Here is an 18594-nt window from a genome sequence, read left to right as displayed (position 1 = left end):
GCCTGTGTTCAACCCACTGAACTACATCAGCCAGGGCTGAAACTGACTCTTAATGGCAAATAATACGAAATGAATTATTACCTATTACTCTGTCCCATCACCCTCTTCTCCTTAGTTTGGGTCTGCTGGTATTGCTCTTTAACTACAACTTAATCACAATTACATTGCATAATGTCTAAGTAGTAATTATTTAGTATTAAATAATAAGTATTAATGTCTGGGTTTTAATTGCTCCAGTTATAAAATATTTGTGTTAGCGATAATAAAATTAATTAAATTACTAAATATCCAGGTTTTACAATTATAAAATCTTTCTTAACTCCACGTGTTTTTGTTTGGATTTGGCTGGCAATCCTGGAATTTCCATCTAGCACTAAAATGTAGTTCTCTGAAAAGTAATGACATGCACTACAAACAAGTTCACTTTGGTGAGATTTTCTTAAAGTTATCAAAAAATCAATTCAGACATTCTCTTCTAGTGCATTTTGACATTTACTCTTTCAGTATAAAGTTAGTTACCATGCAAAAGCACATTCTTAATAATTGATGTTATTTACTTTGAATGTGATTACTCATAAAGGGCTGAAGAAATGAATCGATACTTGCTTAGCTTCTCAAAAATAAATCAGAGATAATTGTTAAAGTAATGCACATTCATTTAAGTTGTCAAATCAATTTCCCAACACCTCCTTATGCTACAAGAGTCTAAATTAAGAAATAACTAAGGTTTCCTTTTCTTATTATAGGTACTGCTGAGCTACTGGCTCTGAAGAAAGGAATTTAACCCCTTTGATATATGTAATTTAAAGAACACCAGAAAAAATCTATAAAGTATCGGTGCATTTGTAAAAGCTTTACCATGCGCAAAGTAGTTCGGTTGCCGGTGGAAATCAAGCTCTTCCAAAGGATCCCGAGGAAAGGATTCCAAGCACCCACACTCAGGAGATCGTTGTGTAAACCACCCTGGCCAGATGGTTTATTCAGGCAGAGCGCTGCCCCTGGGTTCCCAATGTTCCATCTCCCTCCATCCTACTATGGAAAAAGTCCAACCATGCCCTCAGCGAGGCCAAGACAAAGGCCAGTGTCCAGTTCTGCTTCATATTAAAGCTTAATTCTTCAGAACCCACACTGTCTGCCACAGGCCCTGGTAGCTGTTAGACCTGTGTGGTCACATGCTCCTGTCAAGAGAGAATGTTTGAACAAAGGAAGCTAGCTCAGGAAGAGAGAGAGAGAGAGAGAGCACTTTTTCATTCCCCTGGCATCATATCAGCTTGGGTTTGGGATGGATCAGATACTTTTTCAAAAGGATCGATCAACTTCCCAAGCTTTCTTGGGCTTTTTGATGGGTCTGCCCCCTAGCCAATCCACTGTTCCCCAGGCTAGACTGAGAGGCCTCTATGGTCAAGCACCTCCCCTGTGCCATTTGACTTCTCCTATTGTGCATGGGCCTCCCTCCCCCAACCTTCCCACTTTGGCAATCTGCTGCCTGCGGGGAGGAGGGAGGCTCCATCATTCCCCTAGGAGCTTGGTGCTGTGGTCTCCCAGAGTGTGAAAAGCTGTAGCTTCCAGGTCAAGAAAACAGGCTTATGCTTCCCAGGTTACTAAGCTCAGTGTTTCATTCCTTTGCTCCCCTCATTATTAATTATTAATAACTAGTTAGCTACCTATGGTAACACTTCTATGTTCTTTCTGCAAATTATGTTCTCTTCAGCGAGATGAGCCTAGGTCTTCTGCAGGCCATTCGGTACCCTGTAGAGCCCTGTGCAGTGTCCAGTCCCAAGCTCAGAGGGTTGCTTACAAATTAGAGTGCTGGAAAGTGTTGAAAGTAAAGTGAAGTTTGTAGAAATTATGATAAAAAGAAAGTTTGAAGAAACTGGGAATGTTCAACCTAAAGAAGAGGAGCTATCACAATAAAAATGAGGGGATGGTCCTCTCTTGTTCAAATGTCACATAGTCCAGGGTGTAACTTCAATGTTGTTCCAGATGGTGTCATCAGCATCAGTGACTGGTAAAACAAGGAGGGAGATAAGGTTTAATAAAAGTATCTTTCGACAAGAGAAAGGGACACCTTATCCAGGAGTAAGCTCCCTGACAGTAAACACCCCCGAAAGGACCACTTAGGAGGGGTTGAGGGCTGACGCGAAGGGACATTTCTCTAAAGATCACATACAGACTCTGGCTCTTAACCTGCCAAATGAAGGGAACGCCTCTCCTTTCTGGTCCAGCCCACCCCTTGAGTCTTGTTAGCTCCATGAGATGGATGTTTCAAAATTCCAAAAGACAGGGACTTGTCAAAAGGCCTACAGTCCCCTTTCACATGGCAAGCCACACTTAGGAATGAACCACTGTTATGCTACAGAGCTGGCCACTGCCAGGGTGCAGGCCAAGCTGTGGGAGAGCAAGTGTGAGAGGAGGGTGTCAGCCCCCCTTCCCAAAGTTTACAGACAACACAGCGGTGGGTTCACAACCCAGAAGTCCTATCTAGCACTTACAGCAGAATGCTCAGTTAGCACAACACACTGGTGTGGTGAGTTCTCTGAGAGCTGAAACTCTGTTCTACTTGTCTTTATAATTCTATAACTTATCCAAGTGTAGACATTTATTACATAATCAGTGTATGCTTAATGAGGGAGGACATGCATTCACATAAGCATTGCCTCAGTGCAGGCGCTTTATCGATGGCAAGGTGTTCAGAATCAAAATAAGACACAGCCCCTGCCCTTAAGGTGTACTAAGTAACCAGCAGAATACATGCAGGAGTGAGTGAGGGCAACTGGATGGGGTGGAGTTGTCCTTTTTAAGATCCCTTCCAACACCAAGACTCTATACATTCATGTCCCTTTCCTCATTTAAAACAGCTTACATGCAAGAACAGGGAAATGGTCATATTTTATTAGGATTTCCTTAGACTTCTAACCTATTATGGGCAATATAGTTCATCATCTAACAAATCAAATAATATGAGGAATCAATCGGTAGTGAAGATGTAGGGTTCTTTTTGTTAAAGAGCTGGGGAACAAAGGTCTTGGTAGAAATTTGTGTCCAAACCACACGAAATGTACTTTTCCTCATATGAAGGAAAAAGGATTTTCTAGCCCTGGAAAATAAAGTATATGGTAATTTTCTCCATGTGCTAACTGAAGAATTCAGGCTATTCCAATCATATTAAAAATAAAAGCAAATCCTGACACAATGTTTATTTTCCGTGTTAATGTGCATTAACAGATTGAATCAGTTTATTTAAGATGTGGTTACTGTCATTGCTCTTGTTTAACAGAGGATGAAGCAGGACATTGAGGTTGAGTCACGGGCCCCCAGTTCATGAGGTAGAAAAGCGTAGACCTAGGCAGCTGAGCGCTGGAGTCCATGTTCATAACCACTTCTTTATATCGTGTTTTATAACAGTGTTCTGCTTCAAGATGAGAACTTTCTTTCTTACATTGCAGGAAGATTCTTTTCCCCAGTCTCATAAAATAGAACCAGTGACCCATGACTGGCCTTGCTCGTGATGCGGCAGTGACGGAAACCACACCCAGGCTTTGAGAACACTGCGCTAGGCAGTAAAGCCGAGCGCTTTACCAGGAAAACATTCACTCAAACCGCTGACTCGGTTTCTCTGGTATTATTATTTATGCAAACCCAGACAGCCGCCACACTCTCTCCCCATCCCTCAGGGGTACATCCAAAGGGACACAACTGCATTAAAAAATAACTGATTGTTTAATTAAATAACATTATATCAGCTCTCTACATTCACACACAGAAGCCAACTGTTTTTCTAAACCGTTTTGACTTACTGAGAGTGAAGATGCTTACTCTGAAAAGCAACGGACAGGACCTTTCGTTTTGGAACTGAATGATCTTTTTGTCACTTGGTTTCACATATATGCTGTTTTCCACTTGCGCCCTAAGTAGTTAGTTAATTGGGACTATTTAACAATTGTATATGTATCTGCTGAGAGTAATTGTATCTTAACAACAACTGAAAGAGTTTCTACTTAATTTGCTAGTTGGTCCAAGGTTTGCTAGAGAATGACCTTGCCCCCTGCAGATGGATTCAAAGAATTAAGCAGAAGCTGAAGTGCTCCTGACTGTAGGGGGTGAAACTCATTCATATTCTTTTGCAAACAAATTAACAGTCAGGTGCCTGTGTGTTTTCATCCCACAAAATCACCTTGGCAACAGTGGATATAAAAAGAGCATTAACTTCCCCTCCAAGCCTTCAGTATCTCCTAGCATGAGGTGTCAACAACAAATGGGACTGGCAAAATTCTCCATTTATTTTAATCCTTAAAATGAGTGTCAGAATTTCCATGAAACACTATAGCTTCCAGTGGTAACTGGAAAGCAGCTAAATTCTCTTCTATACAAAATTAGTTACTTTGCACAGGAGGGCTGTATTTGACTTTTTATTTTCCTGGCACGGCAGGAAACCCATGCACCCGTTGCTTGACCGAGCTTAAATTAATTTCAGCATAAAAAGAAAAGGAAAATATACGAGGTCTGTCCAGAAGGTATCCAGCCATGTGATATGAAAACTAGAGACATTTACTGAAGAAGATCCAAGGTACAAGATACATTGTATGTGGGACAATGACATCTCCATCCCCTTGAAAATAGGCACCTTGGGACCTCACCCAGTCCCACCAATTGCCATCAGCTGCCCCATCGTATTTTCCCGAATATCATCGACGGTCTGAAATCTCTTCCCTTTCCAAAGTAACTTTGGCTTTGGGAAAAGTCACTAGTTGCAAGGCAAAAATCTGGGCTCTAGGGGCTGGAAATTTGATGTTTCACACACAAAAAAATGCTCTGCACAAGATGTGATGCATGAGTGGGCACATTGTTGTGATGAAGCTGCCAATCACCAGTTGCCCATAGCTGTGGCCTTCTGTATCATCCAAATAGTTTCCATGGAGGAATGTTCAAGATTAACGCAAAATTTGAGGCAGATTCGTTGCTCTACCCGCTCAGTCATTTTGAATATGATGGCCACACAGTCCACATGCTCATTCAGCGGTGTCCACTGTCCCCTCTGACTGGTACAGTGAAGTTGTCATTGTTCACACATGCACACGTCAGCGCACTCTCTTTGGCTACCAGGTTACAACAATGGTGCACAAACCGTTCTCGTTATATTAACAGTGGCTGGACTTATTCTGGACAGACCTCATGTCTCCAAGTAATTAGGCTAGGCTAATTCGTGGGCTCCATGGTCCACTGATTGTATTTAGTTTTATTCTTCTGTGTTGGAAGGATAAGAGCTGTGGAAATGGAGGAAGTTAAGGCCATAGCACAGTCGTGACGCGCACTCATGTGCCTGGAAGCAGGTGAGACCCTGGGGCAGGACAAGTCCTGCCAAGCAGCTGAGGTCAGAAATCTGTGGGCAATGAGCACCAATATTTGCACTGTGTGCCTTCCAGGCACACAGAGGGACAGAACCTTTCTACTTATTTATGGATTTCTTATGCAGTTGACCCTCGCACAGCACAGAGGTTGGGGCACTGACCCTCACACCATTGAAAATCCAGGTATATAACTTTTGACTCTCCAAATCTTAACTACTTACTAATAACCTACTATTGAGCAGAAACCTTACTGATAACATAAACAGTCAATGAACACTTATTTTGTACATTATCTCTACTTTATATTGTATTTGAGAATACGGTAAGCCAGAGAATAGAAAATGTTAAGAAAACCGTAAGAGAAAATACATTTATAGCATTTGTTGAAAATAATTCACACGTAAGTAGGCCCACGGAGTTCAAACTTGTGTTGTTCAGGGTCAACTACTGTTTTGGTTGTTTTGATTGCTGCTTATCCTCACTTGAAATAGGGGAGAGCTACAGTAGGCCAGGGGCTATCAACAACATGCTACCACCACCGACAGTGTCCTTGCTTCCAGACAGCTGACCCGTGGTCCAGCTCCGAAGTCATCAGCTGCCTTCCTGGCATCAAGGATCAGACACTGGATGGAGCAAGAAACATACCCTGAGCTGGAGGATTGCATTTAGCTGGTTTATTGGACCACCTAGGAGGGAACGAAGGGGAACAGGGTTAGGGAGAGGGAGAAAATAAAAACACTTGCCACAGAAGTCTCACCTGGTCACATGGGGAGCTCTGAGGCCAGAATGGCCTACCCAAATTGAGGGGAGAGGACGAGAAGGGGGTTCTGTAACTTCACATACTAGAGGGTCGTTGGGTGTGGGCTGCTGGGGTGGGGAGTGTATAACATGGGCCAAAGCAGCTCCTTTCATCCAAGGGAATTCCCAGGGGAAGCCTCTGCTCTGAGCTCTCAACGGGCCACAGCCCTTGGAACCAGGGGCATGAACACCTCTGGCTGAAGGGGGCTCAGAGAAGGGCACCAAGCCCTACACATTTGGTTTTGACTATCGTATATGATTGGGGGGGCAACATATTTAACTCCCTAATTATACTTTACAGGATTAACACTTTTAAAGCCTGTACATTTGTATCCCACACAAACAATATAAGGGCAGAATTAGGCAGGGCAAACGGGAGAGTGCAACCTAGGATGACAAGCTACAGAAAATGCAGAAGTGATAACCTACCAGCGGAATAATCAAGGCGACTGGGTTAGCGAGTCGCTAAGTGCCTTTGTATAAAGATCACAGTCTCTTATTTCATGAGCGGCCAGCAACTCAGAGTTTATATCAAGAGGAAAGCAGAACTCTGTCCTTATCTGACATTCTTTAGAGGCTTGTGGTGAAGTCGGGGTTCATACTGAGATTCTTTTGCAGTTAAAAAGAAAGTCAGGTTTTTGAAGAATGATTACTGAGTGGTCCGGAGAACTCAGATAAGCAAATGTAGTGTCTTAGAGTTTCAGTATGACTTGTTTAAATCTAGAAAGGGCCTGGAAAGTTTGTGTCTCAGGCAGCTGGTTTCGAGAACCCGAATTTTATTCTCTGTATCACACTCGTGTATGTGTGTGGGCGTGTGTGTGACTATGGCAGGGCGATGGCCAGTAATGGAGAAGCCGAAGTAATGGTTAGGAAGGCAGGAGTTACACAACTCTTTGGTGCTATAAAATAAGAAATTTTTTTCAAAAACAGCAAAGTATCCTGAAGGAAACCATATAAACAACTAAACTAGATGACCAAAGAGGAAAAGATGAAGTAGATTTCAGAATGAAAACAGTCAGGCACAGTTAGTTCTCTTCAATTCTAACAACTTGCATTAAGGGGGACCCAGGTGAGAAAAATGTGGAGCTCTTGGATTACCCATTTTCTAGACTAGAAATCATCTGACTGGTTTTTTTTTTTTACGAATTGACTTGAATTTGAGCTGGAAATAACTGTCTAAATTTTTTTGGTGGAACAGTAAGTTAGAACTCACTGAGTTTTCATAATTACACACTTGGACTTGTCATGTTATAAAATTCTTCAGTTAGAAATCCATTTACCAACACAGCAAATCATATTTGAATACATAAAAATGACTATGTTACCAACGTATTGATTTTCACTTCACTTTTTTACTCATACTTATTATATTGCAGACATCACCAAGTGTGGGGGATACAAGATGACTAAAAAACAACTCTCATCTTCAAGGAGCTAACTGTTTAGGAGGGTGGGTAGACATAAGTAAATATGATACTAGCCACAGAAACTATAGAAAAGAGAAGAGAATCTTTAAATGGGATAATTATTGACTATCCACCATGTACCAGGTTCTAACACTCACAAAAAGAGGAATAAAACATGGTCATATTCTCAGGGAGCTGTTGGGAGAGTTGTTTTCTCTGGCCTGGCTTGTCTGGGAGCAGGAAGAAGGACCTACCCTCAGACTGGAGGATGGGAGAGGCAGGGGAAATAGCGCCGTGGGGGGAGAGATAGAAAGTGAGTATGGAGCTGAGGGTATTGGCAAGAGAATAGTCTGGCTCTTTAGATTACCCTGTTCTTTACAGCTGAATGCCATAGACCTTGGAATCCAGCAAGGTAAAAAGGAAGCAAAAGTGACAAATAGTATAGGAATGGAGAAAAATGAATCAAGTAAATGTAATTGTTTTATGAGGCTAACAAGTATGTTGGGGTGATGGAGAAAGAGCTGGTGGTTTGAAGGTGAGTTACTGAAGTTTGAGATTTCAAAGGAGGGGCCTACTAAGTCACGGCAAAGGCAAGTGAATGTGGAAGTCAGTGGAGCTACAGAGAACTGCAAGGGGCGGGGGCATTGGAGAAGCCACCCATTCGGGGCTGAAAGTAAGGAGGACGAAGGTGGAACTTGGGCTGCAGAGGGAGGTGATGGGCTGCCTGCCATCCTCAGTGGAAGGATGACCACCACCCAGCAGCTGACTTGTCAGGGTCTGGCCGAGCGCATCAGTGGGTATATTCCCTGACCCAGAGAAGATTATGAGGAAGCTGGTAGGAATCACCCTGAGGCCCTCCCATTTCCCCGTCCCATTTTACCTGGGCTCCTACTCTTCCTGAGAGAAGGACCCAAGGTCTCTAAATGAACATCAAGGAGAGATCATTTGCCTCTCAATATAAGGACAGAAATTTAGCAGCATAATCCCCTTGGTCTTTATTGTGCTAATTTCCTCTCATAAAAGATTTTGTGTGGCTGCCTCCTGGTTAAAAAGATGTTAGGCAATAGAAAATTCATTTTTGGGGGTATCAGAAGCTCTTTATGACCCTATTCTACCTCCTACATTAGTTGTCAGGTACACAAGCCACCTAACATCCCTCACCTCATTCATTCCAGGAAGAAGTAAGAGCACTTGGGAACTAGCCTGGGGGAGGAAACCCACTGAAGCTGGAGGAGACCTGTGGGGAAGCTGCACCTCAGAGACTGGTTAAAACAATCAAATGAGCAGCAGCTATGAAATTGCTTCTGTTCTAGGAGGCCCTGCCACCTATTATCATTGCGGGGTCTTTTTCTAGCAGGTGAAGTGCTGAAAGTCATGTTAGATTTCTGTATCATTCAGGACACAGGCAGCAGGTGGAGAAGAGAGGAGGAGAAACACAGCCAGAAAAACACAAGCCATTCTAAAAGAAGACTTTTAAAAGAGGGGATTTGGTTACACAGCTTCCTCACGTATAAATGAGAGCTTGAGACAAGGATTTGGATGCTTGTGATGTTATGAGAGTGTGCTCTTTAGGAAACACTTGTAAGGGAGAACAAAGCAGGTTGGAGAAGAGGAAGGAAACACCCAGGGATATGGCTCAGGTCAGGCACAGCCTTGGCCTGACCCACAGGGGGAGGGATCTGGGACACGAACCACACCACCAAATTTCCCCTTTTTAAAAAAATCCAAAGATGTCAACATTTCATAGTCTGCATCCATCCTCATTGGCTGTGGCTGCTCTGTCAGCTCCTGTCAAGCACGTTTTAGAGAAGGGAGCTAGTTTTGAGGTCTCAGCTGTCAAAGTTCATAGTGGCAAAGTGATGGGTACACCAGGACATTAAGGGGATACAGACAGCCTGAGAGTGTCTCTTGCAACAGCTAAGGGAAGAATGGAGAAGCCTAGAAGTGGGTGGCGAGGCCACCCAGAGTTGGGCAAGAGCAAGAAGAAGCCCTTGTGTGTGGGCCGAGAGAGACAACCAGAGAAAGGTTGCCAGAGCCCACAAACCAGGCCATTTTGTGAGATATGACAGGCGTTGACCAGAGGAGCTGGGACCACTGGAAGAGAGGCTGCCTGGCAGAAATGGGAACCATGGGAGAGGTGCCAGAAATGGCACAAAAATCAGGGGAGGAAAAGAAAAACATCACTCCCACCTTCTCATCCCCTCCCCTCAATCTTGCCTCCTGTTGGATGAACCTACCGAGAGCCTGCCACTCAAACCAAGGCAGGAGAAGATTGGGGAACAGATCCCAAAGCCAATAGGAGATTGACTGGGTGCCCTCCACTCAGACAAAATAAGGACAGCTACCCTTAGGAGGGTGATTCTTTAAATTTGGGTAAGGAAAGCTGATCAGGACACTGAGCCTCTGATTCAGCAGATACACATACCACTTGTGACTAGGGTTTCCAGAGCCCAGCTGCAGCCCCAAAGGTTGCTCTGTGCAACCTAGTAGACCTTGCTCCCATTTTGAAATATATAAGATACAGTTCTTATCTCGGGTGTCTGGTGCTGAGGACATATAGACACCCCTGTAACTATTTACCTTTGCAATTTTCTAAAAGAGTAAATTTCTACTCACAGCAAATGAGATGGGGGAAACGCACAACATTCAGTGCTCTGTAGAGAAAAAGTGAGAGTGACGGAGTTACTATTGCACTTGAAATCCAGGGTCAGCAACACATTGCTGACAATAGCACAGAGGGCTCCTGGCAAGTGGAAACCAAACGACTATTGGGTAGAAAACATGGCAGACGTAGAATAGGCCAAGAGCGTATGCAGGTTTTAGAGACAAAAATAACTTTTTTATCTTTTAAACACCGTTTAAAATTGATTTGTGTATCTTAAATGTAATCTTTTAAATTTTTATTGACCATATTGCCTATTATCTCAAAAATATGTTATAACATTTCTCTCCAATGTGACTATGAAAATGTGTACTCCGTGATAACTTGCAAGATACTCATCTACACCTCAAAGAAATGATCTATGGACATTTTGATGAAATTCTTTATCCCAATGCTATGCTTGGCTGGTGGTATTTTACAAGTTCTTTTATAAGATGGTTCATTCTTTTTAAACTCTTATTTCAAGGTGGTGGTGAGAAATTGGTCATTTGTAACTTGCTATCATACATGGGTACTTCTTTGTCTTGGGATTTCTATTTCTTAATTGAATTTAGAACTGAAGAAAGAACACACCAAGGCACATCATAATTACTTTAGCCAAGATTAAAATGAAGGAGAGAATCCTAGAAGCAGCAAGAGATAAGGGGACAGTCACCTACAAAGGAGTTCCCATCAGACTGTCAGCGGATTTCTCAAAAGAGACCTTACAGGCAAGAAGGGGCTGGAAAGAAGTATTCCAAGTCATGAAATCCAAAGACCTACAGCCAAGATTGCTTTATCCAGCAAAGCTTTCATTTAGAATGGAAGGACAGATAAAGTGCTTCTCAGATAAGATCAAATTCAAGGATTTCATCATCACCACGCCCTTATTGTATGAAATGTTAAAGGGACTTATATAAGAAAAAGAAGATGAAAAATATGAACAGTGAAAGAACAGCAAACTCACAGTTATGAACAACCACACCTAAAACAAAAGCAAACCAAGAGGACAGCTAGATCAGGAGCGGAACCATAGAAATGAAGAACACATGGAGGGTTAGCAACAGGGGAGTGGGAGGAAGAGAAGAGGGGAGAAGGTACAGAAAATAACATAGATGGTAGGTAGAAAATAGATAGGGGGAGGGCAAGAATAGTAGGGGAAATATAGAATCTAAAGAACTTGAGACACGTGGTCATAAACTAAAGGGGGGGAATGGTGGAGAGGGGGTGTGCAGGGTGGAGGGGAATGAAGGCGGGGCATGGGACAACTGTAATGGTATAATCAATAAAATATATTTTTTAAAAAAGAATTTAGAACATTACTATTTGAGTCTTAGAATATATTAGCAAGTAGATCTTTCCTTTCCTTTTAGTGAGTTAAAGGGTTCTAGAGGAAGCTCTGATCAATTCAGGAGAGACTGCTTGTTCCCATCAGGAGGCTTCAAAGATCAAGTCCATCTTTTCAGGCAAGAACTTCTTGAAGTGCTAGCAAAGCAACTGTTAAAGCAGCTGGGGTGTCTGGTGGTTTAAGCGGTGCTTTCTGAGAATCATTAAACATTAACTTTCTCAAAACGCATGATTAGAAAGGAATGAAATGAATTCATGTACTGGAGTGGTCTGACAAATAGCAAATAAATTACGTATAGGGAGAAACATTTGCTTTTTATGTTCCCACTTTAGAGACCCCCCCTTCCACATTCCTCATAATGTCATTCTCTCTGTTTTGTTATTGCACGATGTCAGGAAATGTCACGAAGGCTGGGAAAGTAAAGAGAAGCTGGAAGGGAGCAGTGTTGTTAGGTTTCCAATGGACCAGAGAGGGGATTATCCTCATTCCACTGTTACCGGTCTGTCTTGAAAATTCAGTCTATGTTCTGGTTAAGCTGTTGTGAAAAATAAATCTGTATAGAAAAAGAACGATGGCACAGATCGGGTCTCAGATTTCAGGCCAGTATTTCCCAGAAGTCGATGGAACCCGAGTATGTAGTTTCAGATTTTCCACCAGAAAGAAACATTAAAAGAGAAATAGTTAAAATTTATTTTAATAGTATGTTTTATTAAACCCAAACCAATATATTATATCTTAATGTGTAATTCATTCAAAATATCATTCACGTAATTTTCACATTCTATTTCTGTATTGCATCTTTGGTACCCGCTGTGCACTTGACATTATCGCTCATCTCAGATTGGACTAGCCACATTTCAAGTGCTCAATAGCCACGCACAGCTCTGAAGTACCATATTGGATGGCACAGCTCTGAAGCACGTCGGAATCAGCTGGACGGCTTATTGAAACTCAGATTGTTGGTCCCCACCTTCAGAGTTCCAGATTCAGTAGATCATGAATGGGGTTCATTAACTGGTATTTCTTACAAGTTCCTAGGTAATGCAGGTGCTACTGGCCTAGAACCACACTTTGAGAACCACGGGTTTAGGTAAGTGCTTCTCAAGCCTGGCTGCGCCTAGAAATGCCTAATAATTAAAAGCAAGAGGGAAAAATTATCTTCCAAGTCACACTCCAGGCCACTTTGCAAAGTCTAGCGGTCAAATCAGGGCCTTGCTTTTTGAAAAAGTTTTCCACAGGATTTGAATTATCAGCCAGGTTGGAAAAACCACAGAGGTAAAAGGAGAAAAAAGATTAGAAACATGTTTTAGTAGACAAAGGAAGGCAAAAAAAGAGAAAAATTGCTCTGGCTGGTGTGGCTCAGGGGATTGAGTGCCAGCCTGTGAATCAAAGGGTCTCCAGTTTGATTCCCAGTCTAGGGTACATGCCTGGGTTGCAGGCCAGGTTCCCAGTGAGGGGCACATGAGAGGCAACCACACGTTTATGTTTCTCTCCCTCTCTTTCTCCCTCCCTTTCCCTCACTCTAAAAATAAGTAAAATATTTTAAAAAACTAAAAAAAGAAAGAAAAATTTACTAACTCTTTTTTAAAAGATTTTATTTATCTTTAGAGGGGAAGGGAAGGAGAGAGGGAGAGAGATACCAATGTATGGTTGCCTCTCATGTGTCCCTTGCTGGGAACTGGCCTGCAACCCAGGCATGTGCCCTGACTGGGAATCGAACCACAATCGTCTGGTTCGCAGGCTCACGCTCAATCCACTGAGCTACACCAGCCAGGGCAATTTACTAAGTAACAGGGAGTCTCAGTAGACTTTTAAAAAGGGCAGCAATATGTAATGAGAGCATCATTTTGCTGAGTTGCATGAACCTGTAGCAGGAAAGAGAGTAAGGTTTGAAATTGTTCAGGAGCTTGACAAGGTAGGGAAAATGGAAAGAGGGGTGAGGGGAAGTGAGAAACTTACACATACTTGATTCGAGTACAATGCGTCACTATATTCTATAGCATGATGAAATGAAGGGTATGAGCAATGCATCAAGGGGCAAATTGTATTCTTTAGTTAAGCACAGAGTCGTGACTCAGCAGTCACACACCGGAATCACAGAAGCCATGTAAAAAAGGTAACAGAAAAAAGGGAAAGGGGGAGGAAACCACTAGTAATAAATCCACATGCACATTGTGTGAACGATGGAAGCTACATTTGATTAAGTTTGTTAGGCCTGATCCCTAGGGGGCAGTCTCCTCCAGACATTACCTGCTGCTTGTCTTCTATTCCCGTCCCTGTCTTTGTCTGAGCCTCTGACGTCAAACTTTGTGAAAATGAATTATCACAGATACTTGAAGTCAGCTCAAACTATGAACAAAAGCCAACAAAAGGCAGCAGGCAGTTCCTGGAGAAACAGTCAGTCCCTGGGTTGGAATGACTGAAGATAGGAGTGTGTGTGGGTGGGTGAGGAAGCATAGATGCACGATGAAAATAAGATTGTACAACCCAAAACCGCATTATCTATCAAATACCACAGGCACATACTCTGCAAAAGTAGAGATGGACAGGGGCCAACATGTCACAGAATTTAGATAACCTAAACATAATAAGGAAGAAGCCACACTAATAAGTGAAGATTCTAGTATCATAGGCCCTCCCCAAACCACCTCATATATGGAATTTGACTTACCACCCTGGAAAACATGCTTGCATACAGTTAGTGGCCAACAGAAATATCTACAGTAGTCATTCTAGGTATCACCCAACACACGATTCAATCAACTATTTCATATAGGCTGTAATTTAGATTCATACTTATTCTTCATTTCAGGCTGTTTCCTTCCTATTTAACAGTTTGGGCAAAGTCTTCAAAGCCCATTAACAGGATCCTCAGGAAGATTAACTAGTGAGTTTTTAAGATTAAGCTGCCGTTACCACTGCTGACTCCTGGGTTCCTCGTTCTCCATCTGGTATTTTCTTTCTGTTCCTTTGGCATCTCCGTTTTCTCATGCACATTCTTAAAACATTCCCACTGAACCCACTAACAAATTGCCAAAACAGATTGGCAATTAAATTGCATCATTGGGCCTAAATTTTAAATCTGAAGGGCCTCATTTCTCTTCCCAAACTCACCCTTAAAATTACTGGTACATATATTGCTTTGGGCCAGAGATCCCATTTTCCTGAGAAGAATTTACCATATTCCCATGTTCATCTAGAACATCTTTTTTTTTAAAATACACAATGTGATATTTTATTCTATTTCTTATCAGTGGTGAATTCCTTTTTCTTACACCAGTTTATTATGAAAATAGTTTTTCATCTATACATTGTAATTTGTTCACAAAGCTCAAAATTTTATAGGTTAACAAATGCATCAGTTTTGACAAAAAGGGATGTATTTTAACATAACCTAATTTGTATAGTAAATCTATTCTACTTATTTTGCCATTAAAAGTTGCCTGAAGAATTTTTTTTTCCTACACATTAAGTAAAAAAAAAAATACTGGCAAGTGTATCAGTACGTCTAATGTTAATTGGGTATTACCTAGCAATGAAGTTTTTGAACTCCTCACCTTATAAATTCAATCTTGCTCCTCAAACCCATGTTCTAAAATTTGCACTTTGGAAATGCTTTTGTTATGATGCTTCCATCCGAACAATGGAAAAATGTTCTAAATCATAACACAAAAGTACAGCTACACAAATATAATAGCTCTCTCTCTTTTTTTTTTTTTTACTTCAAATGTAGATTTCTGCCTTCCTTCAATTTTATCAAAAAATAAAGAAGAGAACAGCTAGGACACTGAAGCATAAGTCTCAGGTAAAAAAATAGTTAGAACGAGGGCTTATCCCTGACCATGATGATAAGGCGATTTATTCAACACNTAGAACATCTTTTTTTTTAAAATACACAATGTGATATTTTATTCTATTTCTTATCAGTGGTGAATTCCTTTTTCTTACACCAGTTTATTATGAAAATAGTTTTTCATCTATACATTGTAATTTGTTCACAAAGCTCAAAACTTTATAGGTTAACAAATGCATCAGTTTTGACAAAAAGGGATGTATTTTAACATAACCTAATTTGTATAGTAAATCTATTCTACTTATTTTGCCATTAAAAGTTGCCTGAGGAATTTTTTTCTACACATTAAGTAAAAAAAAAAATACTGGCAAGTGTATCAGTACTTCTAATGTTAATTGGGTATTACCTAGCAATGAAGTTTTTCAACTCCTCACCTTATAAATTCAATCTTGCTCCTGAAACCCATGTTCTAAAATTTGCACTTTGGAAATGCTTTTGTTATGATGCTTCCATCCGAACAATGGAAACATGTTCTAAATCATAACACAAAAGTACAGCTACACAAATATAATAGCTCTCTCTCTTTTTTTTTTACTTCAAATGTAGATTTCTGCCTTCCTTCAATTTTATCAAAAAATAAAGAAGAGAACAGCTAGGACACTGAAGCATAAGTCTCGGGTAAAAAAATAGTTAGAACGAGGGCTTATCCCTGACCATGACGATACGGCGATTTATTCAACACATCCATTAACTGGAAAAAAATTTTTTTATTATCTCTGTCCTCTCTCCGCTCCCCCTCTCTTCTTACCATTTTCTATATAGGAGATAATGTCATCTTTTACCCCTAAGGCCCATTACGTGAAAAGAATAAAGTGTTAATATTTCACTTAAAGACATGTCATGTTTTAAAACAACGAAAATGAATCCATGCTTCTTAACAAACTGCATTCACGCTGAAAGTTTCCGCTTTCTGAACAGGTGACGGCCAAAATGAAAACTGAAGAACACTATTCGGCACCTTCCGAGTTCCAGTTAGATATTATCAATGTCTTCATCGTCATCTCCAATATCATCGAACTGGATCTCATCGTCATCTCCAGGGCCAAACGCGTCCGTCTCATTGATTTTCGCGTGCTCCGGGAGCTCGCCGTAGGCCTTCAGGCTTCTGGCCTCGTCCGCGTTGTACTTTAAAATGACATCAGCTTTGTTCTCCTGGTAGTCTCGCAGGCCGACCAATATAATGTCTGAGGTATTTATCCAAGCCTTTTTTCTCAGTTTTCCTCTGATATGACATAACCTCTTCACACCATCGAAGCACATTGCTTCCAATCGTCCATTTCCCACCATTTTGAGGACCTGAGCATACTCTTGTCCGTCCTCTCTGAAGACCAATTCTCTTTTTTCAGATTCATTCTCATTCTTCCCCCTACGCCGGTTTTTGCCTCCTTTACCTTTATTCTTGGGCATGGTGGAGCCGGCGGCCTCCTGGCCTTTCTGACCCTGTACCAGTGGTGCCTGTCCAACCGCGACCCCTCCCCGGGTCCGCGAGACCAACCGTCGGTGTCCCGTGCAGCGCTGCCCTGTGGCAACCGAATTCTAGGGAAATCCGTTGGCCACCACGCTCCTGAACAGCCAAAATCTGGGCGCCTTTATACCATCTTCTTTGGTAATATCTGAACTCATTGTGTTTACCCGTAATTCCCAAATCACTTCTGACTTGTAGGGGAAGGGACTATTTTGAAAGCCTTTCACCTCTGTTCAGTATTATGGGTCCTACTAATCGCTGTAGTACCCGTTAGCTCTTATTTGAGAGTTTATTTCCTTCATCTGTTTCTACATGTTCTATTTTTGGTGGACATTGAGAATATTTGATTTCTGTGGTGTAAACAGTTAATTCTGATCCTTCTTAGCCATTAAATCTCAGGCTTAACAGGAGGCCATGAGATGCTAATTTTCACTCCGAACTCAACTTTTCAAGTTGAAGGTTGTTCAGATGTAAAGCTAAAAATACACAGATGGTGAACAGTCTGCTATTTAAAGTTACAGTAATAAAAAATGTTTCATCAAGCCTTTGGCCAGACAGAAGTGAATGAAAACATTTACATTGTAAAATTAATAAAAATTAAAAGAATTTTTAAAAAATGCATTTCATAGGAAAGCAAACAGGATTCAGATCTACTTTTAAGGATTTCAGAAGTTTGAGCCTTGTTGTAACTCAAATAAGTCATATGACTCCAGTGCAATGAAAAATAAGCAAATATTTCCCCAAATAAGGTGGGCTTCCTTGAATTTATTTGAGTCACTATGCTTTTTAAGCTCGGAAAATGCTTTCATCAGAACTTGAATTTGCACAAGAACTGCTCTTGCCTAGTACACTGAGTAGGCGTTGGAACATTCCTCTGGGTGAACTTTGTCACAATGTAATCTGTCAGAAAATAGCCACAGCAGATACAATATCCCTACCCTCCTGTAATGAGTACTTTTGGAGCTGCCTAAGAGAACTCTCGCATGGATCAGCGCTTACAAGTGTTAAACATAAAGGATAAAACTCTTGCAAGTAATTGCTGTAAGTACTTGGTTAAGCAAATCTGTTGTACTTAGCAGGTAACTCTCAACTGGATCCTAATTCTTTTCAAATGAACTAGCTCCCTACTTAGATCTCATGCAGATCACAGCTTGGTTGTGAAGCTATGCAGCAAAAGTAAACTGTACAAACAACAGTCCACAATATGGTGCGATCAGAAAGACCTTAACTTATACTGCCAGGGGAGTGGAAGCCTAGAGGGCTTTGGTGGAACCACACTTGTGAATTGGGCTTCAAATTTGGGCTGATTTGTTGGTTTTTTTTTTTTTTAAGGAAGCAAACTGTTAAAATCCATTTTGATTCAAAGTCCAGAGAACCGTTACTAACAGGGAAAATTTCCAACCAGAATCTAAAAAGCACACATTTAGGACTCCAAACACACAGAAAAATTATAAAAGATACCTTCTTAATTTTCAAATGTTTTTAACAATCTTGTAATGAAAAATTTGTAACTTAGTTAAGAAAGAAAAATAAGTAAACCAAGCTACAGGCAATTTTACCTTTCTAGAATTTATGCTAGCTCTCTTTTCTGAGGGTTCTATTTTTTTTTGATGTTGTTGTTGCTGTTGTTTTTGCTTCTGTCTATACCAGAGCCACTTGGAAGCATTACCATCCAGCCATTTGAGTAGCTGATGGCAAGTTCTATATTTATCTTTGGTAGATATTGTTGATATCA

General features: G+C 41.2%; 1 protein-coding gene across 2 annotated transcripts; it reads right to left on the bottom strand.

The window, feature by feature from the left end:
* Positions 1–16366: 16366 nt before the first annotated feature.
* LOC118986207 (eukaryotic translation initiation factor 1A, X-chromosomal-like) lies at positions 16367–16813 on the bottom strand. Of its 2 annotated transcripts, XM_037045009.1 has the most exons (2): positions 16598–16813; positions 16367–16546 (listed from the first exon to the last, which is right to left on the bottom strand). In XM_037045009.1, the coding sequence occupies exons 1-2, from the start codon at positions 16799–16801 to the stop codon at positions 16367–16369; spliced, it is 384 nt and encodes a 127-aa protein (XP_036900904.1). In that variant the 5' UTR covers positions 16802–16813. The 2 variants fall into 2 exon arrangements, with proteins under 2 accessions (XP_036900904.1, XP_036900903.1); XM_037045008.1 differs by having other exon boundaries at positions 16367–16813.
* Between the last annotated feature and the right edge of the window lie 1781 nt (positions 16814–18594).

Source organism: Sturnira hondurensis, unplaced genomic scaffold, assembly GCF_014824575.4.
Source record: "Sturnira hondurensis isolate 20B ecotype Veracruz unplaced genomic scaffold, ASM1482457v3 Scaffold0004152, whole genome shotgun sequence".
In the NCBI taxonomy this organism is placed as follows: domain Eukaryota; kingdom Metazoa; phylum Chordata; class Mammalia; order Chiroptera; family Phyllostomidae; genus Sturnira; species Sturnira hondurensis.
This window is presented reverse-complemented; position numbering and strand designations above follow the sequence as displayed.

Bases quoted from the DNA above. Each gene is read 5' to 3' on its own strand.
- LOC118986207 (XM_037045008.1), bottom strand. From the start codon at position 16,801: ATGCCCAAGAATAAAGGTAAAGGAGGCAAAAACCGGCGTAGGGGGAAG.